Source organism: Heptranchias perlo, chromosome 38 (genome assembly GCF_035084215.1).
Source record: "Heptranchias perlo isolate sHepPer1 chromosome 38, sHepPer1.hap1, whole genome shotgun sequence".
Taxonomy (NCBI): domain Eukaryota; kingdom Metazoa; phylum Chordata; class Chondrichthyes; order Hexanchiformes; family Hexanchidae; genus Heptranchias; species Heptranchias perlo.
In genome coordinates this window covers 6240951-6259891 of record NC_090362.1, presented here as the reverse complement: position 1 = coordinate 6259891, position 18941 = coordinate 6240951, and the positions used below count along the sequence as shown (strand labels likewise).

The 18941-nt window shown below is 41.6% G+C and overlaps 1 protein-coding gene across 4 annotated transcripts in view; it reads right to left on the bottom strand.

Moving 5' to 3' along the window:
* LOC137304686 (fibrillin-1-like) overlaps window positions 1-18941 on the bottom strand; it is a 462162-nt gene that overhangs the window by 301800 nt on the left and 141421 nt on the right. For all 4 annotated transcript variants that reach the window (XR_010958610.1, XM_067973343.1, XM_067973344.1 and 1 more), the window contains exon 7: window positions 15647-15772. Coding sequence is in view for 3 of the 4 variants with exons in the window: in XM_067973343.1 (XP_067829444.1) it covers window positions 15647-15772 (126 nt within the window). In the remaining variant the exon portion in view is untranslated. The remainder of the gene's footprint in view (window positions 1-15646; window positions 15773-18941) is intronic.

The window sequence follows — 18941 nt, the reverse complement described above, 5'->3', positions numbered from 1 at the left end:
AAGATAACCAAGAATCCCCAGATCAATTTTGAAGTGCTGCCCATTTTAACATGAATAGAAAGCTTGCCTGTTTAAACACATTTATGTGCCGGTGAATGGAATCTGCAATGAGTGCATCAGTCCTCATCTCCACTGAGTTCTGCATTGTAGATATGATGTGCAGGAGCAGAGTCGGAAGATCAGCTGTTCTAGTGTCAACTTATCTTGCCAGAGGAGTAGAACAGAGGTGAGTGGAGAAAAAGTGCTGGCAATCCTGACTCTTGCTTAACTAGTGCTTTTATCAACATGCATATTTTGTTAAAGCAATTTCCTGGAAATACAGAATACTAGTAATTACCACCAGTAGTAACTACAATATGCAATGCTATTGTTATATATAAGCTGATCTAGACAGTTTCTTTTAATGAAGGAGCCTCGTCATAGGCATTCTCATTCAAATCAGTTACAAAGAATTGTAATTAACTTTAAAACTTATTTACTCTCCCCATGTTAAGTATTTCATATTTTCTTTTCCCAATGTCTTTGTTTAAAAAGTGTGTGTTGACGACATGGGATAGGTAATGATTTGGATACTGAGCCATAGAGTGCGAGGGACCTGAATTAGTTTAAAAAGCCTACTTTTGGATGACTGGTTTATTTATCATTTATGCCATTTACTCAATATACACCCAATATACAGTAGGGTATTATGTAAATCAGGGACAGTGGTTACAGGTTACTTCACTGGCTAATTTTAATATATCTCAAATGATAGGAATCAGCAGTCACTCCTGATTTCTTTTAACAAAATAATAACGTTTGAATTTCTAAGTCAAAATGCCTCAAAGCACTTCACACAATTAATTAGTTTTGGAGTGCAGTGACTGTTGTACAGACAAAATGGATGAGATAGGCAGCTGCTCTCAACACTACTCTGGCAACTTAATTTTAAAGTTTATTTTATGAATACATCCCCAGAAATTACTGATGTCTGTTCCTCAGCAGGGCAGGATCCCAGCTGCATCACACTACAGAAACCTGGGGCACTCTTCCAACTAGTTTTTATGAAGCTGTCCATATCTGAAAGAAAACTTACCTTTTCCGACATGATTGCGATGTAATTTATGGTGATTAAAGTTGTTTCCGGGTTTCATGCCCGGCAGCCAACCTGATTGACAGGTTGGCTGCCGACAGGAGCTGCAAGGCGTGGGGGTGGGGAAGAAAGAGAGACGTCATCCGGCACTGGAACAGAGTGGAGACTGCTGAAGGGGGAGATCGGAGGGGGAAAGCAGAGAGGGAGATATCGGGGCTGAGAGGGGCATCGGAGAGGGAGGCCTTGGGGGCTGAGAGGGACATCAGAGAGGGAGGCCTTGGGGGCTGAGAGGGACATCGAGGGAAGAGGGGGACATCGAAGCAGGGGGGTGCAGGTGACATCAGTGGAAAGGTAGGTTTATTTTGATTTTTAAAAAATTGTGCAATGGTTTTTTATTTAATTTATTTACTTTATTTTTGCCTGATCCGGCTCTTCACGAAACTGAAGCCGCATGAAAGCCGCCAAGATACATTTAAAATAGTCATAACTATCTACTATGTCGGAAATAAAGTACTTTAAGTACCTCAATGAAGTACATTTGGTTCTTTAACTATCATCCCGCCGGCTTTAATTGCCGACGGGACTTCCGCATTCGGGAAGTACGCACGCTCACAGGCGCGTCTGTGGGAAACCCGGAAGTCGGCGGGTTGGGGCTGGCTTCTTCACCTGCTTGGGATTTTCCCGATTTTCGCAGCCTCCCCCCACCCCCCGCCCACAATTTCATTTGAAAATCGGGGTCTAAGACTTTTGATTTTGAAGTTTGTGGCTATCCTTCTACTAGCCTTGTGCCAGTCATTCTTTTAGTTGTCAAACGGTGGAACACCACCATCAGTAAATGTGAAAATATAATAAAACCCTTATTGTCAAGACCAAAAACAGCTGGAGCAGAGACTGTGGGTTATTTCACAGGCATTAAGGACTTATACCCATTTAAAAATAGGCCCCATATCATTAAAACCAGAACAGAAATTCCAGTGGGACAGAACTTCTGGCCATCACTTTCTAGCTGCCATCACCCCTTCCCAAATCCCAGGATGGGGACATTTATTTGTTAAGGGCTGGATGCCCAGGTTAGTAGCTGTGCTACAGCAGTGCCCACCAAGCAGGACTGTCTCAATTTTAGAGCGACATCTTGCTAATCTATGGGAGGAGGATACATCAGTCTGGGCGAAGATGCTGGGAATTCCCAGGTGAGGGACTGGTTCTCTCTCGCTGGTAGGCTAATATTGTAACAGCAATCGATCCCTCTGAGATCCACTGTCACTTGATTTCCCTTAGTGGGCCCCACACGTGGGCCAGTACGCCACTGCACGGTTTGCTTCCTATGCCAGTCCCATCTGTCAGAATTTAATGTGGCAGCAATTAAAAGGCAGAGATAGGTTCCATCCTTAGTGCCAGCCCCTCCGCTCCCGGAATACATTGCTTCTACTCCAAAAAGGTGTTTCTAAGCATAGCTCATTGTTAGGAGCATGGGATCGCGGACTCATGAAATGATCCGAATGTCTACCTCCCGATAATTCACCTCTCTCACAATGTCAAAGTTTCCTTGATCAGTAGCTCACACTGAATTATAATGAGGATATTTATTTAATCATAATTCACTATAACTAACTCTCAAATTGAGGACTAAAAGTGAATTGTGTACCGAACAGAATTATCAAAAATACTAAAATAGCCTTTCTGTTTTTAGTTATATCTGTATTATATTAATTATATTTGCTACATGTCAGCAAAACAAAAGCCATCCTGACAATACCAAATCATTGAAGGGTGGAACCTCTCCTTTATTGCAATGAGAATCCCTAGGTGTGCATGTGGCCTCTGGGTGAAAGGGTATTCTGGAGTGCACAGCTCGTGAACCCCTGGCAGTGGCTGGAAAGGACTGGAAAGGTGGCTGTCCAGTGTGCCTATATGATACAGCAGAGCCCTGATACAAAGATTTTGTAGGTGTTTATTAAATGAATTCAACCTGTTCCCCAAATATGCCCTTCCCATCAAAAGAAAATTGCAACAGGTGCTGGTGTAACTCGCCCAGAGTGATGCCAAGCACAAACAAGCCAACCTGTGAAGCATAACCCATAGCACCATAATTCTGGTCCCTAAATCGATGAAGCCACATGATGTTTGAGTTCAATGCAATAGGCAACAGATGGTCTAAAAGAGGACTGCAGTCAGCCTTAACTATAGCCTGTTAACCATTGGTGCTGTCCCGTAGACCTGGTGACAAGCCATGTTGATCCGATTCCAACTTGGGAGAACATATGCTGACCAACAGTGTCCAAACGTCTAATTTCTCACTCTGCGGACACGGAGTCTGTATACTGAGAAATGAATTTCTCACACTGGAACAATATATTAAGGATTACTTTGAAATCTGTGACTGAATTATCATAAAACAGTTCCTCTGACTCCTAATGTATCTTACAGTCCTTGATCACCTGGAGAGTAGGGCCCGATAACTTGGTGTATATTCCTCCAAGTTGCGGATACTTTATGCCAGAGGGAGGTTGGTATGATAAATTCTGGAAAAATGTTGACTTGTCTGAGGGAAATGTAAAAGGGCTATATTCTTTGAGCCTACGTGTCTAGGGCTTCAGGGATTTACATTTTAAAGAATTCCATTTTAGGAAGCCTTCTGTTGGTGGGTGCTTGTATGTCTTTCCTCTTCCACATTTGGGAAGTCCTGCTTCTATTCAGTGGGAGTTGGACAGGTAAGTCTGAGCAAATCTCTCAATTACCTGTGGAGAGGAAGCACATGTCTAATTAATTTAACCAGATGGTGAATAGGTGTAACCAATTAGTTAATTTTGTCATATAAGGATCTGTATTTCCTCTGACAAGGGTCAGGAATGAGAGCTTGGAAACCTCAAGGCCAGAAGATTTTGGAGTTAAGGCCTTCGTGATCAAATCCAATGAGTTGATGTTTGTGTGCATGAAGGAATTGATGGATAAACTCATATATATTGCAATGACATGGCTGAGACACTAATGGTGCCCTCCCCAAACCCTATGTCCAGGAGAGAGTTCAGAGTTTCTTAGGAGCTGCAGACCTCAAGGGTACAGGGTGGCATTGGGGAACACTTGCCAGATTAGGAATTAGACATATCTGCCCTCGCATGCTTACTAGAGAAACTGGGATTATTCTCCTTAGAGCAGAGAAGGGGAAATTTGATAGAGGTGTTCAAAATTATGAAGAGTTTTGATAGAGTAAATACAGCGAAACTGTTTCCAGTTGAAGAAGGGTCAGTAACCAGAGGACACAGGTTTAAGTAATTGGCAAAAGAACCAGAGGCGACATGAAGAAAAAAAAATTTACGCAGCAAGTTATGATGATCTGGAATGCACTGCCTGAAATAGTGGTCCAACAATTTTATTTGAAAATCACAAGCTTTCGGAGGCTTTCTCCTTCGTCATCCACCTGACGAAGGAGAAAGCCTCCGAAAGCTTGTGATTTTCAAATAAAATTGTTGGTCTATAACCTGGTGTTGTAAGATTCTTTACATTTGTCAAACCCAGTCCATCACCGGCATCTCCACATCATGAAATAGTGGTAGAAGCAGACTCAATAATAACTTTCAAAAAGGAATTGGATAAATACTCGAAGGGGAAAAATTTGCAAGGCTATGCAGAAAGAGCAGGGGAGCGGGACTAATTGGATAACTCTTTCAAAGAGCCGGCACAGGCACGATGGGTCGAATGGCCTCCTTCTGTGCTGTATCATTCTATGATTCTATGATTCATTGCACTTTTTAATGTTTTTTTGGTTTATCCCATTCCATGCAGTGTAAGTCAGGAGTGTGATGAAATACTCTCCACTTGCCTGGATGAGTGCAGCTCCAACAACACTCAAGAAGCTCAACGCCAACCAGGACAAAGCAGCCCGCTTGATTGGCACCCCATCCACCACCCTAAACATTCACTCCCTCCACTACCGGCGCACAGTGGCTGCAGTGTGTACCATCCACAGGATGCACTGCAGCAACTCGCAAAGACTTCTTCGACAGCACCTCCCAAACCCATGACCTCTACCAACTAGAAGGGCAAGAGCAGCAGGCACATGGGAACAACGCCACCTGCAAGTTCCCCTCCAAGTCACTCACCATCCCGGCTTGGAAATATATCGCCGTTCCTTCATCGTCGCTGGGTCAAAATCCTGGAACTCCCTACCTAACAGCACTGTGGGAGAACCTTCACCACATGGACTGCAGCAGTTCAAGAAGGCGGCTCACCACCACCTTCTCAAGGGCAATTAGGGATGGGCAATAAATGCTGGCCTTGCCAGTGACGCCCACATCCCATGAACGAATAAAAAAAAGCAGTGTACTGTTCCCTATGGTTACATTTGGAGAATTTACGGCAAGTGGTGCAGTTATTGCCACCGTATTCCAGTGACAAGATATTTTATTCACTTTTTATGCCCATCTATAACTGAGAATGGCTTATTACACTTTTGCAGTGCTAGAAACCCTTCACAAGGGTTGGAGCAGCTATGCTTTCCATTCAACAAATGGATTTTAAATCCTGTTCATCTTTCTTTATTCTTTTCTTTTATGTCATCACGTTGTGAAAACAATAACTTATGCTGAATTTTTAATAAGGAAGAAAATTTTACAATATTTCTTGTACCTAGGTCTAAGGAGTAAGGAATTGACTTATGCTAAGTGGTGCAAACTCGACTAGAGATGAAGAAAACAATTGCTGCACAATGTTTATAAGGAGTGGGACCAGCAGGTTCCATGCTGACTATGATACAGATGACATCATGATTTTTTTTTGCAAGCCCAGCATTTATTCCCCAGGAACCAATCAGAAGGAGGACAGGCTCCTACAGTGTAGGGTGAATGTGTAATGCAGAACAATTCACACCAGTTTATAATTTTAAAAAATTGGCAATACTGCTTGGCATTTAAAATGTTATCTTAAACTTTTCCCTTGATTGAAACCAGTGCTATTTGAAATGTCAAATCATCCTCACTGCCAGGCTCTGCAGGAGTAACCTTAGCTAAATAATTTACCATTACTTTATTCAATTTAAAAATTCCAGGACTGCAAACAGTCTCTTCTAATGACTATCTGTTGCAAAAGATTTAGATCTGTTGCGTACAACTCTTCAATGTTAAGTGGCTAAGCTTTGAGCTTTCAACTTGGTTAAGTAAACAACTCAAATGTTACACTTCTAAGTATTAGCCCTTAATAAATATTGTTACAAAGACAAATATTCTAATCTAGGGAGGAAAGAATTAATTTAGTTTTCCCTCATTTGCATCCACTCAAAACTATTAACCCAATTCAACAATGAAACAAAGGCGGAAAATCTCACTTAAATATGGCTTTATCAGCACATGAAATTCATTAGTATGTATGAACATAGAAAATTGACATGTAAATAAACTATGTACTCAATTATACAGATGGCCTGCCTTTCAGGAACTGCATGTGACCATCCCAACCCCCACCACAATCGCAGCTGAATTTGTCAGGTTTGAAGCAGTAAGTGCTGGATTAACAGCTTCTGCCATGTGATGCTGTTGAAACCTCTAATGAGTGGAGGACCAGACTCCATCTGTGCATTGTGTGCAGACCAATTATACAATATGCACACAAAGTTTGTTTGATAAAAACATGTTTTTGCAACCACGAGGAAATGTTTGTGATGTGCAATGTTCTACTGTAGTATTGAGCCATTTATACAGCTGCTGTATCTGCCAGAAATATTGAACAAATCAACATGAATACTGGCTCCTCCTTCACAATCACAGCTGGTACTGCTTTCAAGTATTAGATTTCTGCTTTGGTAGGCACACACTTCACAATATTTACAGTGTGCATATACAGCAGCCATGCACAAACTATGGGATAAACCATTCATCATCCATAATAAAGTCAAATGTTCCATAAATACTAACAGGACCATAATTTTAATACCGGCTTTACACACATGGTAAGGAAGATGGGATAATCTTGCACCCTATTACAATTCCCTAACTTTATTTTTGCTGGAGGGCAAGGGGGAGTCAAACACTGGTACCAACAAATAATATTGGCAGGCAGGTGTGTCTGTGAACAGAGCAGAAGCACTTAGGGTACATCAAATGCTCTGTGGGATGGAGATGGGGGAGTCTGATAGTTATTGAGACAGTTGCATCAGTTACATCAAAGGACATACAACCCTCCAAAGCACCATAGGCATTATTTAAGAAACACACCTTAATCAGATCAGTAGGGGCAGGGGGGCCATATAAATGGCTGAAGGTTCTAAGAAAACAATGACAATCAGAGGAGAAAGATAAATATATCTAAAATTTTGCAACAACATTCAAGCCAATGATGGCTAGCCCAGATAAATGTTCAGTGAGCAGATTAAAAGCAGAGACATTCATAAAGGACACTTATGAGATTTAGAACCAATTAGAAGCCACATTGGATATTAGAAAGGCAACTGACAAATTCCAGTGATTGAAGACCTGTTGGTATTGAACAAGAATGCCAAATTACAAGAGGCAAAACAGAGGGAAGCTAAAGTATGAAAAACAAAGTACACCAGACCTGAATACACAAAAGTTAGCACAGGGTAGTATGGCTGTCAACAAAGGACAATAAATGCTCGGTATAAGGTGCGAGGCGTTCATCGACTTCTATGTCACTAAGATTAGACCATCTGTTCAGTTGCCTCTGCCGTTTCCCTCTCTTCCCCAGCCCACCAAGCCAAACTTCGCCCAAGGTTCCCCCCTGCACTAGCCCTGTACTTGCATCTTTCTCTAGTTTCTCTCCTATTTCCCCTCATGCTCTCCCTGAGCTCATCTTGCCTAAGACCCACGTCCTGCTCCTACGACCCTATTCCCACTAAACTGATGGCCATTCAATTTCTCTTCCTGGCCATGTTAGCTGATATTGTTAACAGTTCTCTCTCCTCGGGTACTGTCCCTCTACCCTTCAAATCAACCCCCTCCTCAAAAAACCACCCTTGACCCCTCTGTCCTTGCAAAATACCACCCCATCTCCAATCTCCCATCTCCCTTTCCTCTCCAAAGTCCTTGAATGTGTTGTCGCCTCCCAAATCCACACCCATCTTTCCCTCAACTCCATGTTTGAGCCCCTCCAATCAGGTTTATGCTCCTGCCACAGTACTGAAATGGATCTTAGCAAAGTCACGAATGATAACCTATGTGACTGTGGTAAACTATCCCTCCTCATCCATCTCGACCTGTCTGCAGCCTTTGATATGGTTGACCACACCATCCTCCTCCAATGCCTCCTCCGTTGTCCAGCTGAGTTAGACTGCCATCGCCTGGTTCCATTCCTATCTATTCCCTCATAGCCAGAGAATCTCCTGCAATGGCTTCTCTCCCCACTCCCGCACCGTTACCTCTGGAGTCCCCCAAGGATCTATCCTGGGCCCCCTATTTCTCATCTACATGCTGCCTCTCGGCGACATCATCTGAAAACGCGTCAGGTTCCACATGTATGCTGACGACACCCAGCACTACCTCACCATCACCTCTCTCGACCACTCCACTACCTCTGATTTGTCACGCTGTTTGTCCGACATCCAGAACTGGATAAGCAGAAATTTCCTCCAATTAAATTTTGGGAAGATCGAAGCCATTGTCTTTGGTCCCCGCCACAAAATCCGTTCGCTAGCCACCGACTCCATGCCTCTCCCTGGCCACTGTCTGAGGCTGAACCAGACCGTTCACAACCTTGGCGTCCTATCTGACCCTGAGTTGAGCTTCTGACTCCATATTCTCTCCATCATCAAAACCGCGTACTTCCACCTTATTAACATCGCCCATCTCCGCCCCTGCCTCAGCTCACCTGCTGCTGAAACCCTCATCCGTAGCTTTGTCATCTCTGGACTCAGCTATTCCAATGCTCTCCTGGCCGACTTCCCACCTTGCACCCTCTGTAAACTTAAACTTATCTAAAACTCTGCTACCCGTATCCTAACTCGCAACAAGTCCCTTTCACCCATCACCCCACTGCTCGTTGTCCTACATTGGCTCCCGCTCTGACAACGCCTCAATTTTAAAATTATCATGCTTGTTTTCAAATCCCTCCATGGCCTCGCCCCTCCCTATCTCTGAAACCTCCTCCAGCCCTACAACCCTCCGAGATCCCTGCGCTCCACCAATTCTTGCATCTTGCGCATCCTCGATTTTCATCGCTCCACTATTGGAGGCCGTGCCTTCATAGACCCTATGCTCTTGAATTCCCTCCTTAAACTGCTCTACCTCTCTCTCCTCTTTTAAGAAGCTCCTTAAAACCTACCTCTTTGACCAAGCTTTTGGTCACATGTCCAGTATTTCCTTATGTGGCTTGGTGTCAAATTTTGTTTGATAATGCTCCTGTAAAGCGCCTTGGGACATTTTACTATATTAAAGGCACTAAAGAAATGCAAGTTGTTGTTATTGTTGAAAGATAACTTACAAATTCCAGTGATTAAGGATCTGCTGGTATCGAACAAGAAGACTAAATTACAAGAGGCAAAACAGAGGGAAGCTAAAGTATGAGAAACAAAGTACACCAGGGTAATATGGCTGGCAACAAAGGACAGTAAACCACTCAAATCAAATACAAATATGCTGTGTGATTAGTTCAAATATGTGTCTGATTGGCATTTATTTGAATTTAAAAGAGTTATTTAGATTCTGTTTGATTCAAGTCTATGTTTTTAAGTTTTTTTTAAATCATCCTATCCTTTTCAAACCAGAGTTCATCTGGGCTTTTCAAAATGACAGGAATCTTTTTGTAGTCTTCAAAGTGAATCTGCCTGAAATTCCCAAAGAATGCGAGCCAAGCCAGATATTTCAGTATTTGGTGAGAAAAGGAAAAAATGAAACAAATACATATAAAAAATTATTTATAAAATAGTTAACACAGAAGTTGCAAACCAATTAGTTTCTATTACAATGGGAAGCTAACCTTAACAACTGCCATAAAATGTGTTTTGGGAGATGAGGAGAATTTTTTTTAAACGCAATGAGTTGTTATGATCTGGAATGCACTTCTTGAAAGGGTGATGGAAGCAGATTCAAGAGTAACTTTAAAAAGAGAACTGGGTACATACTAGAAAAGGAACAATTTTCAGGGCTATGGGGAAAGAGTGGGACTAATTGTATAGCTTTCAAAGAGCTGGCACAGGTACGATGTGCCAAATGGTCTCTTTCTGTGCTGTATGACTCTTCAATTCTACAAACCTTTGGCATAAGGTAAACAAGGCCTAGAGGTAATAGAGGGCACCATCCCCACTCCAGCATCCTCCAACTGCCTTTGATTCTCTCCCCCTCGGGCATCAGTGGTCTCTAACTCTGCTCTACCTTCACACCAGCCTCTAATCCTGCTCTGCGTTCCACTTCCTTCACCACCCCCCCACCCCAGCTCGAACCCTACTGTACCTTTCATCCTCTGCCTCTACTCCTGCTCTAACTTTCCCCTTTCTGCCGCCCACCAAGTAACCCTACTGTACTTTGCCCCTTTCATCCTCTGCCTGTAACCCTGCTTTACCTTCACTCTTTAATTCTACAAACCTTTGGCATAAGGTAAACAAGGCCTAGAGGAAACAGAAGGCATCATCCCCACTCCAGCAGCCTTTGATTCTCTCCCCCTAGGGCATCGGTGGTCTCCCTGGCCTCTAAACATGTGCCAGTTAAAACATCCCTTCTCAACATATAACTGCACTCTACCTCCCTCCCCTCTTCTTTTACCCCTTGGCTTCTAACCTTCCTCTCTCCCCCCCCCCCGCCTCCACCAACCCATCGTCCCACCCTATAGTATCCTGTTCTGGCCTCTAGCACTGCAGTCATACTTTGGCCTTTGTACAATTATTTCCTGGGGGTGGAATTGTAGTGGTAGAGGACACAATTTGGGATGTAACCCAGAAGCACTGGGTTTCTGCCCCACTTAAACTGCACATCAAGTAACACTTCCAGGGTACGAACGTATCTCCTGCTCCCCCAACTCACATCAAGCCAGCACTTTGAGACTGTCTGGAGGGACATACATAGGCTACCCTGGGAATTCCAGCAAAAGTGTACAGTAGCCCCAATGGGACCGACGTCTACTGAGTCGGCACAGATCCTGTTTCAAACACAGTGATGGTCACAATGATGATCAATCCACTTATATGTAATCCATCTCCTGGCCTACTCTATCTTCCCTCTCCACCAAGCATCTAACCCTACTTTACTATTTCTCAACGGGCTTTCGGTTCTCTCAGGTGAAACAGAGAAAAAAATTACACCTCAGTCTTCGGCCCAATCTAAGCCTGTGGCTCTCCTTCTTGAAGCAGCAGGGTGCTGCTCTGTGTTTCTGATATGTCTGTATGGCAACTGCCCCTATTGTGCAATTACAGAAATTGGGGCCTGTCCCTATTATTTAAACGACACCCGCACTAGGATACTGGACAGGGTACTGGCAGGTGAAAGCAGCATGCAGAAGTTCCATCTATCACACTTTCAGCAAAGCAATAAAACTGAGGGATTGTTTTGCCAAAATAAACTATTTAAAAAATCCTCCTAAAATGTCTCACTTGCTGTGCTAAAGAGACCAACTCATGCTGAGGCACAGTACCATGGGTGTTGGCTGTCCTCCGGTGCCTCATGCAAGTGGCCATTCCTCATATATGAGGGTTGAGAGGGAACTGCAGCAGGCTTTTTGACTGAGAGTTGGGGCCTTACATCCAAACATTATCCTGTCCTTAGCTAACATCCACACATGGGTACTGTCATCAGAGATCTTTGAATAGTGATCAACTTAAAGGAAATAGGTTAAGAGAGGGATGAGGAAAGCAAGGAGAGAATCTCAAAAAATATTAGAAAGAACAGTATTCTACAAATAAATCAATAAAAAGAGAAATATTAAATGTAAGATGGGACAAGAGAGATATTATAATACATAAAAACTATTAGAGAAGCTAGTTAAACTAAAGGAAGGATCCTGATGGGATATATCCAAGAATCCTAAGGGAAAAGGGTGAAGAAATAGCAGAGGCCCTAGAAATTATATTTCAGGGTTCTATTGACTATGTATTCTAACTCCAGGATGTGTGCTGGAGAATGGAAGAGTGGCCAATGTAATATCTATTTTCAAAAAGGGGGAGTGAACTAACCCGGGTCGTTACAAGCCAGTTAGTTTAACATTTGTGGTTGGGAAAGTTTAGGAATCTTTAATTAAAGATAAATTTACTAAATATCTAGATGAAAAGAAAATGATTTGAAACAGCCAACACAAGTTTCAGAAAGGAAGATCATGCTTGACTAACCTTATAAAGTTCTTTGAGGAGGTGAGAGATATGGTGAATGGGTGAAATGCAGCAGATCTGGTTCTGGGGAAAATGCAGCAGATATAGTTCTGGGGGAAATACAGTGGATGCGGTGTACATGGACTTTTAGAAAGCCTTTGACAAGGTACTACATGGGAGACTATTGGAGAAGGTTACAGGTATGAGATTAGGGGAAGAGTAGCAAATTGGATTAAAATGGGTTAGAAGGGAGGTACCAGAGAGTAGGAGTTAAACGCAGTTTCTCAGAGTGGTTGAAAGCGAGTAGTGGTGTCGAACAGGGTTCTGTTCTGGGACTGCTTCTGTTCACTGTGTACATCAATAATTTGGAAAGCGGGCTAGACACATTTGCAAACAGTACAAAATAAGAGGCATAGTAAAGAATTCTGAGGACCAAAGGAAGCTGCAAGGGGATATTGATAAGATGGTGGAATGGGCAAAAAAGTGGCAGATGGAATTCAATGTCAGTAAATGTGAGGTGGTGCATTTTGGTTAAAAAAATGTAATAATTATACTTTGAATGGGGGAAAGTTGGGTGATGGAGAATGGGTGATGGAGGTTATAATGTATATAAATCGAGACTAATAACATACTAGTTAGAATATTCTCAGAGTGAAGACTGGACTGCTCAACTGTTATCACAAGGGCTTTTGGGACTGATCAACATTGTCGACGTGAAGATTTGCCAGATTATATCCCAACGTCTTATTTAGTATGCTAGAATTGTACTATTGTATTTTAACACAGTTATTTCTTGTGTTGTAACTTATTCATAAAACCTTCATACTTTGGAACAAGACATACTCGCAGCCTCTTAGTATAAGAGACCAAACCATTAAACAAATTATTTACAGAGAAGAACAGAGGGACTTGGGAGTTCAGGTATACAAGACATTAAAAGCAGCACGTTAAGTGCTTGAAGCCATAAAAAAAAGCTATTGGAATACTGGGTTTTACAACAAGAGGTATAGAATATAAACGTTGAGATGTAATGGTGAATCTATATAAAACCTTAGTAAGACCACAGTTGAAGTACTGCTTGCAGTTCTGGGCTTCACACCATAGGAAGGGTGTTGAGGCAATTGAGACGGTACACGGATTCACGAGGATGCTGCCTGGTATGAGGAAATACAAATATGAAGACTAGAAAATTGTATTCATTAGAACAGAGGAGATTATAGGGTGATTCGGTAGAGGTATTTAAAATTATGAAGGAATGGGAGAATAAATAGAAACAGACTATTTCCAGCTGTTGAGGGTCCTAGTGCAAGGGGACATAGATAGAAGATTAAATATAAAAGATTTCAGACAGAAGAGGAGAAACCTTTTTTTGCACGGGTGGTTATGAGACAGTGGAATGCACTACTGGTGTTTATGATTGAAACAGAGACTGCTAACATTTAATAGGTTAGATAGGTGGTTGAAGGAAAGGCGAAGAAAGGGATATGGGAACAGGCTGGGCACAGGAGGATAAACCCAAACACAGGTTAGACTGAATGGGCTGTTTCCATGTTGCAATTTCAGTGTAATTTTAAGATACAGCAAATTTTTTTATTAACAAAACACAAACTCTTGTGAGCACCTAAAAATAGGTTTGTAGCTGCAGTAGAGATGAAGCGTTGAAGAGAGAATTAGTGATTTCAAAAGTCTACCACACCGTCAGGAGAGCAATTGCATTGATGAAGTATGAAGAGACTGCAATTAGGAAACAATGTAAACTGCAATCCTGCAGGCTAACAATATAATCTTAATTTCATAATGACAAATAATCCTATCCACATGGATAGATTCTTCATTCCTGCACTAATGCTTACTTCAATGGGCAGGGCATTAATGAAGGAAATGCTGCTGCAGTTTCAGTATTAATAGAAAATGTCATAGTCATAGTCATAGAATGGTTACAGCACAGAAGGAGGCCATTCGGCCCATCGTGCCTGTGCCAGCTTTTTAAAAGAGCTACCCAATTAGTCCAATTCCCCTGCAATTTATTTCCCTTCAAGTATTTATCCAATTCTCTTTTGAAAGTTACTATTGAATCTGTTTCCACCATCCTTTCAGGCAGTGCATTCCAGATCATAACAACTCGCTGCGTAAAAAAATGTTTCCTCGTATCGCCTCTGGTTCTTATGCCAACTACCATTAATTTGTGTCCTCTGGTTACCAACCCTTCTGCCACTGAAAATAGTTTCACCTCATTCACTCTATCAAATCTCCTCTTAACCTTTTCTACTCTAAGGAGAACAACCCCAGCTTCTCCAGTCTTTCCACACAGCTGAAGTCCCTCTTCCCTGGTATCATTCTAGTAAATCTCTTCTGCACCCTCTCTAAGGCTTGACAACCTTCCTGAATTGTGGTGCCCAGAATTGAACACAATGCTCCAGCTGAGACCTAACCAGTATTTTATAACGGTTTAGCATAACTTCCTTGCTTTCATACTCTATGCCTCTATCAATAAAGCCCAGGATCACATATGCTTTTTTATCCGCCTTCTCAACTTGTCCTGCCACCTTCAAGAATTTATGCACATGCACCCCCTGGTCTCTATGTTCTTGTATTCCCTTTAAAACTGTACCATTTAATTTATATTGCCTCTCATTCTTTCTACCAAAATGCATCACTTCACACTTCCTTCTCTGCATTAAATTTCATCTGCCATGTGTCTGCCCATTCCACTAGTCTGTCTATGTCCTCCCTGAAATCTTTTATAATCCTGTGAATAGTAATCCTGATGTCTGTAATTGTGCTCTATTTTCCTGTGAGAGTACATACTTCTCTATTTTTCCAGTTTATTCTCACTCCAACTGCTTTAGGCAGCACAGGTTAATAATCTGCACCCAGGCCTTCACATCTTCCGTTGGCCTCTAGAAATGCATGAGCTGTTTCAAATAATGACTCTGGCCTCCACATACAGCCTTCCCACAGTAGTGCAGTATATATATATTTATTTATTAATATATATAAGATAACATAACAATTCATTTTAATTAATGTGCAGTTTAACAGACCATAGTATTTGTATTTGCCATCTACATGCTACTCAAAATCCATTTGTTAGAGCCATAAATACAGTCTGGGATAGATCTTATAGAACAAGTACATGTTTTATCATGGCTATTATTGATGGGATTTGTGGGCAAATGAATCAAGGCAGAATGAGTTATTTAGTAATAAATGCTTTTTGTTCATATCCATGTGTAAAATTACAGAATGCAAGTACCAGCAGTTTGTAACATTAAAAGCAGTGGCTTTTAGAGTATATTTGATGTGTGTTGATCTATAACATGCTTTTGTCTTACCTTCACATTTTTGAGTTACTTCACTAAACCTATGTCCAGCTGGGCATTTGCATTCAAAGGAGCCTACAGTGTTTATGCAGTTTCCCCCATGACAGCTCCCTGGGATGGCTTGGCATTCATCCACATCTGCCAAAGAAAGTGAAAATATTTCATTAGCTTATCCTTTAATTTTCAACAATTGCACCATCTCAATATTATTCAACAATAAACCATCCACAATTATTATCTGTTTATCCACTATCCTCATCAATACAGGAAATTTTATCAACAAATTTGAAAGGGTCAAATTTTCTGTGGTCCCCGCTCCCCAAGCGTTAAGTGCACGGAGTGAGTCACCATTATTTACACTCCTAACCCCAACCCGCTTCCTGGGATCGGGGCATTTAGGTATTTCAGGTTGTGGCTGGTATCATTTACCAAACCAACATGTGAACTGAAGAGCATAGGACACCAGCTTGGTTAAAATATGTCTCTTTGATCTGATGACCAAAGCACAAAGGAAGATAAAAAGGTATAATTTTCAATTAATAAAGGCTGTCCCACTTTGAAATATATTCTGCAGTGATAGCCCAGAGACAAATGGAATTCACAAATGTAACCAACTTCTAGCAGTATTGAATCTCACCAAACAAGATTTGACTGAATTAAATTCAAATCCCAGACACTTTTTTTTTGGAGATTTTCCACTTAAGACTCAAACCAGTCACTTTTAACAGGCCAATTTAATATATAGAATGATCTCAGACAGTGGTATACATTTCGCACTACCTGCTAGCTCTCAAGCTAAGATAAAGGAACACGACAATTTTTGAAGCCACAGCCTGCTCTTTCCAGTGTCTAGGCCAAGCTACAAGTTCATCCAAAAAAGATTAAATGTAGAAATACTTATGAATTGAAATCAGTCAAGTCCTAGGATCCATTACACTCAAAGCCTCTGATAAACTGAGAACCAGGAATGTAGCTCATGTATATAGAAAGTTGATAAGTCATATACATGTATAGCATCTGTAACAGTGGACCTTACCCTTTGTCCAGGATGGTACAATAGCAGGCCTGTGCCATGTCACAAAACTGAGGTTACAGTCTTGATTGCGTCAATGAAGAGCATTTAAAAAAATTATGCAGAGTAGTCTCTAATAATCTTATGACTTAACATGTTACTTCATTAAGACTTCTGTCCCAATCAAGTCAGACCATTACTTTCAGATTAATTGAAGTTGGGTACTAGAACTTCCCCTACTGCAGAACTAATACATTCACCTTACTAAGCAAGAAGGACATAACTCCAAAAGGGCAAAGAGTAGAATTGAATTTTGTTGTATAGCATGGTACAATCAGAACTATTCTTGTAACTTTGGATCATTGAAATTGAGGAAATACATACTACTGTGAGACGGCTGTGTGTAGAGGCCAGAGCCATTTTTTGAAAAACCTCATGCATTTCTAGAGGACCAACTCAAGAAGTGCATAAAGGTCTGCGTGCAGATTATCAACCTGTGCTGCCTAAAGCAATTGTTGCGTAACATGAAGGATGGGAAGAGAATAAACTAGGAAATTAGAGAAGTATGTACTCTCACAGGAAATCAGAGCACAATTCACAGTCATCAGGATTACTTTTCACAGGATAATAACAGACTTCAGGAGGACACAGACAGACTGGTGAAATTGGCAGACACATGGCAGATGAAATTTAATGCAGAGGAACAAGTGTGAAGTGATACATTTTGGTGGAAAGAATGAGAGGCAAAATAAATTAAATGATACAATTTTAAAGGGTATACAGGAACATAGAGAGACCTGGGGGTGTATATACACAAATCCTTGAAGGTGGCAGGACAAGTTGAGAAGGCGGTTAAAAAAACATATGAGATCCTGGGCTTTCTTAATAGAGGCATAGAGTATGAAAGCAAGGAAATTATGCTAAATCTTTATAAAACACTGGTTAGGCCTCAGCTGGAGTATTGTGTTCAATTCTGGGCACCACACTTAAGGAAGGATGTCAAGGCCTTAGAGAGGGTGCAGAAGAGATTTACTAGAATGATACCAGGGATGAGGGACTTCAGTTATATAGAGACACTGGAAAAACTGGAAAAGCTCCTTAGAGCAGAGAAGGTTAAAAGGAGATTTAATAGGTGTTCAAAATCATCAACAATTTTGATAGAGTGAATAAGGAGAAACTGTTTCCAGTGGCAGAAGGGTCGGTAACCAAAGGACACAGATTAATGGTAATTGGCAAAAGAACCAGAGACAACACAAAGGAAATTTTTTTACACAGCGAGTTGTTATGATCTGGAATGCACTGCCTGAAAGGGTGGTGGAAACAGATTCAATAGTAACTTTCAAAAGAGAATTAGATAAATATTTGAAGGTAAAAAAAATTACAAGGCTATGGGGAAAGAGCAGGAGAGTGGGACTAATTGGATAGCTCTTTCAAAGAGCCAGCAAAGGCATGATGGGCTGCAACATACTTTAATTAACTACTACAGAAAAGATAAGGCCATACAATAACTGCACTGAACTTACAGACTCTATGATTAAAGATCAACATGGACATTTTCAAAAGTGAACAAGTCCAACAAGTATTTCTAGGAGATCTTAAAGAAAAACTTTGGTGGTGGTAGCAGACCGTCCGCCACTTACACATGGGTACGGTAGCATAGTGGTCATGTTACTGGATAGTAATCCAGCAGCCTGGACTAATAACCCGAAGTCATGTGTTCAAATCCCACCACAACAGCTGTGGAATTTAAATTCAATTAATTAAATAAAATCTGGAATTAAAAAAACTAATAATGGTGGCCATGAAACTACTAGATTGTCGTAAAAACCCATCTGGTTCACTAATGTCCTTTAGGGAAGGAAACCTGCGTCCTCACCCGGTCTGGCCTATATGTGACTCCAGACCCACAGCAATGTGGTTGATTCTTAATCGCCCTCTGAAATGGCCGAGCAAGCCACTCAGTTGTACAATCTCGCTACAGAAAGTTACAATAAGAATAAAACCGGAAGGACCACCAGCATCGGACCACTAGACAACGGACGTGACAAAGGCAAACCAAGCCCAGATGACCCTGCAAAGTCCTCCTCACTAACATCTGGGGACTTGTGCCAAAATTAGGAGAGCTATCGCACATCCCACAGAGCCATCCCTAGTCAAGCAACAGCCTGACATAGCCATACTCACAGAATCATACCTTTCAGTCAACGTCCCAGACTCTTCCATCACCATCCCTGGGTATGTCCTGTCCCACCGGCAGGTCAGACCCAGAGATGGCGGTACAATGGTATACAGTCA